The sequence below is a fragment of the Priapulus caudatus genome, unplaced genomic scaffold, assembly GCF_000485595.1.
Source record: "Priapulus caudatus unplaced genomic scaffold, Priapulus_caudatus-5.0.1 Scaffold372, whole genome shotgun sequence".
NCBI classification, from domain to species: domain Eukaryota; kingdom Metazoa; phylum Priapulida; class Priapulimorpha; order Priapulimorphida; family Priapulidae; genus Priapulus; species Priapulus caudatus.
Genome location: NW_014577433.1, coordinates 177706 through 184924, shown reverse-complemented (window position 1 = coordinate 184924; position 7219 = coordinate 177706). Strand labels below are relative to the sequence as shown.

The 7219-nt window shown below is 43.6% G+C and overlaps 1 protein-coding gene across 1 annotated transcript in view; it reads right to left on the bottom strand.

The window, feature by feature from the left end:
- Window positions 1-1799: 1799 nt before the first annotated feature.
- Window positions 1800-7219, bottom strand: part of LOC106809647 (DNA helicase MCM9-like) — a 7492-nt gene continuing 2072 nt past the window's right edge. The window contains exons 3-7 of the mRNA XM_014812811.1: window positions 4557-4639; window positions 4202-4279; window positions 3734-3856; window positions 3215-3422; window positions 1800-2885 (exon numbers count right to left, since the gene is read on the bottom strand). Coding sequence (XP_014668297.1) covers window positions 2221-2885; window positions 3215-3422; window positions 3734-3856; window positions 4202-4279; window positions 4557-4639 — 1157 coding nt within the window. The 3' untranslated portion in view covers window positions 1800-2220. The remainder of the gene's footprint in view (window positions 2886-3214; window positions 3423-3733; window positions 3857-4201; window positions 4280-4556; window positions 4640-7219) is intronic.

Genomic DNA, 7219 nt, shown 5'->3' with positions numbered 1-7219 from the left:
CTCGCTCACGTGGACAAGTGTGTTATTCCGCTGCCCCATTCTGCGACGGAAGGCAGGCGCTTTGTCCAAACAGGAACTAGCAAAGCTGTCCAAACAAACACCATCGTTGTTCGGTGATTACCATACCCCTGCAAGATCGCAGCAATTTTTCGCGGAGGTTTTCTGCTTACATTGTCTACCAGCGCACACGAACGAGTTTCTATGATGGAGCTGCAGAACTGGATGGGGGTAAAGTCTCCCTAGTCTCGGCACAGCTAAGCATGGCAGAGCAGCTACGGACCAGTTACCTAATTGTGTTGTGGAACGGTTCGAGGAACGGTTGTGATCTCGCGACGTGCCAACGACGCATTAGAAGAACGGGAGTGCAGCGAAGCGGAAAATAATCCAAATACATCGCGACAGGTGGCGCAGCTGTTAGTATTCTATACGTACTATATGAATATGTATATATAGTGTGTGTGTGTGTGCGTGCGTGCGTGCGTGCGTGCGTGCGCGTGGCTGCGAAAAATACTGCATACTTATGCCACGAATCAAAATCCAATATTACCAGTGGGAACATTCACATGGGAACGTCCCCATTGAAATAAAATAGCCGCTAGAATGTGTAAACAAATAAACGAGAAAATCTGGTAAGACGTAATGATAGCTTCACACATACGCGCACACACGCATACACACACGCACGCACAAGCACGCACGCACGCACGCACGCACGCACGCACACACACACACACACACACACACACACAAATACACACAATGACAACCAGTGGCACATTCCGAAAATCGTCGGAGCATCATGTCACAGTAGTCGTGTCGAAGCATTAAGAGTCCGTGACGCCTCTGCCTTTCGCGCACGCAATAAGCGCAATTAAGAGAATAATGCTTCGAAAACATTGCGTTTTTATTCATGTGCTTCGCACGTCTATTATATCACTTTTAGTGGAAATTATCGTTTTCTAGTATCGTACCGTATTCTATACCGACGTGATATATCAGCAATAAAACAGCGAACTGTTTTTAAATATTTTAACATGAGTTTTTCGTTTGCGAAAAGAACTGAAAGTTTTTCCCATTTAAATCAATGTTGTAATGCACATTGACGTTAGTTTTTTGCAGTTAGCTGTTTTCGCAAAACTATTATTCTACAAGTTATATCTAAATGTACATAGAAAAATTAGAAACATATCACACCCATAACCTAACACATGTACCGGCCATATGAAACGCATTAGTACAACTGCACGTAACACCATGTATATAAAATAACATCAATTGTTTAATTGCGTCACAGATAATTACAATGTCTAGAACCAAAAATGCGCAATTTACATTAAATAATCGCAGCACGTCTTTTACATGATTCGCTAGATGGCAGCACAATGTAGCCGCGAGCATGGGTTAGCATAGACGTACGTATATGATATATATATCATATATATATATATTATATATATCATAGCATATATGAACAGCGAATCTCATCTATTAATACACTCCTACAAGTATGCCACCAACAGAGCGGAATCTATAAATACATGCGGAGTCAGGGGAGGGATACTAAAGGACACACGTTCGAACATACCCCCGGGTACAATCAACCTGCTACGCCAGTATCAGTATGAAATCGGTGGCCTATCTATGAATGCCTGGTCACAATATTTGGATAGGTAGGGGGATGGTGAATGTATGTGTAGGTACATGTAGTGGCTGCTTGCACTGAACACGATCAGCGATCAGTGATTAAACTATGACAAACAGCAAATGCTATGAATATTACGAAACTCATAATTGCAATATGTTAGAGAACATGTTTCGTTTGATCCAAGCAGTATCTTAAAATGGTACAGGGACATATTCGTATTATTATATATAGTCGTTATAGTAGGAATACTCCCGCTGCAGCTTTCTATAGAACTAATTAACAACATTTATATATATCTAAATGTTTAATCAATTTGAGGTCATTGCATGGTGGCCTACACTTCATTCCATACCTCCCAATTTTCTCTCCCTGCATCACTTCTCTGTATTGTTTTATCAACCTTTCATTTACTGCTTTGCTCTCTATTCTTTCTTAACATCGTCTGCATACAATCAAAAGCTGTTCTACGAAAATTCCGCTTTTGGCAGGTCGTTACCTGTCCCTTCCTTGAACATCCAACCATATAATATGTACCCAGGCCACACAACAGAAGTAATTTGACATACTGGGCGAGTTTAGGAAGTCTTTTTACGCTTTAACTTGGGTGATGACGAGTCACTCAATGTTGCCTTCTCGAACGTAGTGTTCTGGACGTCTTTTCCATCGTTCTGCAACGTTTCGGCGGATGTCCGGGTAGCCGACTTCGTGTAGACGAACGACTTCAGTTTCTCGATGAGGTTCGTGCAACTAATGCTGGAAGCAACGCTGCCTGTCTCCGGACACTCGCGCATCACCTCTGCCTTCCCATTGTCCATGCTCGCAGTCACTTCTGTGTTCGCAGTTTGGCTTCTGGGTGTTATTTCACGTGAGGTCTCCTGTGCAGGGCTATCCAGTCTAGCTGTCTGCAGCAGACCAGAATTTATGCTACATGGGTCAGCAAGACTGCCTGGCACAGTCGTCGATAACTCATGCACAGATGCGAGGCCACGCATAGACGTTCTCAGTTTGCGGAAACCGGCATGTGGTTTCTGCTTCGTGGACGCGTTTAGAGTTGTTACATCGGCAGTCGTTTGGTCACGCACTCCCGGACTGCATGTGGATTGTGATGCACTTGACTGTGCGCAAGTTTTCGTTGTGATTTTCACCTCCGGCGAAGAAGATTCCTCAGACAGAGTGGGACGCTTATGTAGGTCACCAGCAGGACAGGTCTTGTCCATGACATTCACGATTGCCTTGGGCTCTGGACAAAGAGAAGTCTAGTTAGTGAAATGAATACTAGCATGAATATGTCTTTATAGAGTTCACGTCAACGTACGTAAATTTGTTTGTAATTTCAAAATCAATAACGTTTCAGTATCGGCATGCCAGATCTTCGGATTGTTCACACCAACGAGACGAAGTTACCTTGTCTCAAACTAATTCGATTTCGGTGTGCACACGTGTTGACTTGAAGACATGGCAAACAAATCCGTGAATGCATGAAAGTAAAAGACCCGAGTAAAACGTTTGATTCTGTAAAGTGCCGCTCGGTGGATTTGAAGGCCAATGGAATCTCGCTAACCAACTTACGAGCGAGTGTTGGAGAAGTGAAATGATCACTGAATAGATCGAACGCGCTGACGTTTAGCTGCTGTGTGTGTTCTTCGCTGCTTGATGTAATTTCACTGCGAGATGTTTGGCTTGGTGATGATTGAGGTAACCCGGAGTGCTCCTCCTCATGGTGTGGGACGTGGGTGCTCTCATGATTGGGATGCAACTGATGTAATAACGGTGCTTCCTAGAATAGTTAGAAGCCCCATCGGAAACTTAATCAAGACGTTAAAATAAAGTTATTCCTGGGACATCTAAGTCAAAGCCAAGCCATTAGCCAAAGTGGCAGCAGCCAAATCAATTAGTCAATTTAGAACACACGCCTTTAATAAATGCAAAATAGTGAATTATGCAAATATTTTTTTGCTAAACTTAATTGTCACGCTGAATTTTTAATAAACAAACGTGATTGCGTTATACGAAATTCAACATACTGTGATTCATTCACACGAGCATGTCATAGCGCATCATATCGCATCCCGAGTACTTCAAACTAACCCCACGTGTAGGTTGTGCGTTATCGCCTGTAGGTGGCGCTAGTAATGAGTCAGCCGTCTGTAGCTGCAGTAATTCCACTTGTAGAATGTCGGGTAATGCCAATTTCGTCAAAATCAGTTCAACCTGAAGCAATAGACAGTGACATTTAAAATTATGACATGGCGCTACATTATCACAAACTTAGTGTAAAAACCATTTCATCCATAACTCATTAAGATATAATAGCTGTTACGTTATTGATTTATAATTGCTGTAATGAAACCGAGTCATTAAGAGTAATTATAGCTATTTATTAACGTCTGAGAAATCACATCCCCCAAACACCGAATTACACATAATGAGCTATAATAAATCTCGTGCTATTACTTAACTCAAGACTAATAATTCATTGATCTTAGACGTTTGTAGTGTTGTATTTTAGGGAAATAAGTTACTGATTGATTGTCATATGCAGTAGAAATAGGGTACCTGGTTTCTGTATTCTTTTTCTGGGTTCTCGGGGAAAGACGTATGAAGAGTATTGATCCCACCTAGAAGAGCTGAGCCCTACAGTAAGTAAATTATTTGACATAAAACATAAACCTGATGCAATGAATAATATAAGCACCGTAATAACACAATTGAATCTGTTTACCTTTAAACTGTATTCGTTGTAAGGCAGAGAAGTAGTGTGCCTAACTCTCACAGCGGTTAGTGAGAAGCAGCCCGGTTGTGATTGGACTACGTTTACCACCACAATAACTGAGGACTGCCTTGCTTCAAGCAGAGAGAAAGAGAGAGAGAGAAAGAGAACTATTTGTGAACTTGATTGCGATGTTTTGACCTGCATGGACGATTCAATCAAGCAGACAGCAACCACTGCATCCAGGACCTCAACGCTTCTCCGAAACATCAGCTTCGCGTGAGCTGAGGAAACAACAGAGTGAGTGTGAGTGAGTGAGTGAGTGAGTGAGTGAGTGAGTGAGTGAGTGAGTGAGTGAGTGAGTGATTGAGTGAGTGAGTGAGTGAGTGAGTGAGTGATTGAGTGAGTGAATGAGTGATTGTAAGTATGTGAGCGAGCGAGCGATCGAGTGAGTGATTGTAAGTGAGTGAGCGAGCGAGCGATCGAGCGAGCGAGCGAGCGAGCGAGTGAGTGAGTGAGTAAGTGAATGAGTGAGTGAGTGAGTAAGTGAATGAGTAAGTGAATGAGTGAGTGAGTGAGTGAGTGAGTGAGTGAGTGAGTGAGTGAGTGATTGAATGAGTGATTGTAAGTATGTGAGCGAGCGAGCGATCGAGTGAGTGATTGTAAGTGAGTGAGTGAGTGAGTGAGTGAGTGAGTGAGTGCCGGATAGTACGGTGTATAAGCTTTGGCCTTCAATTACGCTCTATTAGAATTAAGAGACGACCACATACGGAAAGCCATTTCCCCGACGGCAGCCAAGTAAGGGATAGTAAAATAGATACCTTTACGCGAACCCTAATGATTCCCTCACTAATTGTCACTCACCGTCACACGTAGGTAATCAACAACCGTGAGACCGAGGAAATTTACCATTACAATTTTCCTTACAACTGACAATTGCGTTCTTAATCAACAGCAAAAACAGCATTTGAGTCAACGAGTCAAAAACCATCCTAGTTTCCCTATAAGCTGTAGAAGTGAAAACTTGATCCCTTCATCAATGGTCGCGCACTAACTGTATACACTGCCGAAACCCCAGCATGTAACAGAATGATTTTATAATTATGCTTTCCGTAGTTCATATGAGTTCTATAAAAAAGCAAGGAGCGCGTGCCATATGAGCGGTGTGCCGTTTTGTCTGGCTAGACAGTTAGCATTAACCTGGTGTGTGTGGCGCGCGCGGCGTGGCCGGCGCTGGCGCGCGCGGTAGTGTGTGGTGTGTTTGTGTGTGTGTGCCGTGCGGTGTGCGCGGCATTGTTCTGCGTGCGTTTGCGCCGTGTGTGTCTATGCGTGCGTGCGTGCGGGCGGGCGTGCGTGCGCGTGTGTGTGCACCGCGTGTTTCGGCAGAATTATGACACAGAGAATGAAGGAAGGCGCGCACGATACCGCGACGTCACATTCGCAGCCTGCCGCGCAGCGAGAGAGCGAAGACAACCGGCAGGCAGCGCGAAATGCAGCAACAAGGTGGCGTGCGTGGCGGGCGTGTGTGTGTGGCGTTTGTTTCCATGCGTGTCGTGCGTGCGTGCGGGCGGCTTTGCTTGAGCGTAATCCTGAGCTAATATATACCGTCATCGCAATAAACATCTCGCGCACGCGCTCGTTAGTTACATTGATGGCCCGCACGTGGTCTGTGCTTTGATTCGTTCCCGATGACTTTGTTCTTCGCACAGCGCCGCGTATTCTGTTTCCGGTGATCGAGTCGAAAGCGTACCTCCCATCGTTCGGAGAACCAGCGCGATGATGAAAGGAACGACAATGTTTTGGAACGTCGACGAACAGTTGGAACGTTGATGCGCGAAAGCCGAGTGCGCGCATGATCTTCTTTTGGCGTTCCAGAAAGGCACGGAATCGGCCATTTTAACTGTGCCAGCTCGGATAACGATTATTTTTGTTGCCGCGAATACCAAAGCAAATGTGCCATTTTGACTCAACTCCGATACAACCATTTTGAATCCAACGCATAAAACTAGCAATTTTTTACTCCAGACGCGAGGTACAACCATTTTAAATCCATACCCTAAAAGTAGCAATTTGTGTGCGACTCAGAGACGCGGGCTGCACGAACAATTAATAAAATTCCGCCTGCGCCGAGTAAATTCCCAGGCTTAATTGCAACCTTTTAAAGTTCTTTGCAATTGTTTTCCGCGAGCATTGCCGATAGCTATATCACGGGACGGGCAGCCACAATTAGGCGCGATTAACATTTAGCGAAAATGGCCGTCAGAAGGGGTAGCGCTAAGCTGCAGGCTTTCCCATTATCGGGGCAAATTTAGAGAAAAATTCCCCAATGCCACATTATTGTTGTTTATGAGTAATTAGAACCTAATAGGTAATTTGAATACTATAACATGGCGATTGTGTTCATTTATTTAATAGGTCCATGAGCGCCATGAGCATGATTTGTGTGGTGTGTGTGTGTTTACGCGGGTTTGATAGACGTGAGTTCGCATTTTTGATCTGTATTATCGCACGTTTACATCGGGGCATATCATTCTAGTTTGTGATCATTTATAAATACGTAAGAAGGAATTGGCGCATATTACATATTATGTTTCGCTATTGCTTTTTAGTTACAGATATGAAATATATTCAGGGCTAACCCAAGTCATCTTTACAGTTATTACGCAAGTATTTAGGAATATATATATAGCATATATATTCCATATATTAAAAAAAAAAAAAATGTATATATGTCTATATATCTATATAAATATATATATATATATATATATCTGCAGCACACACCCACACCACACACACACACACACAACACACACACACACACCACACACACACACACACACACAGCACACACGCACACACAC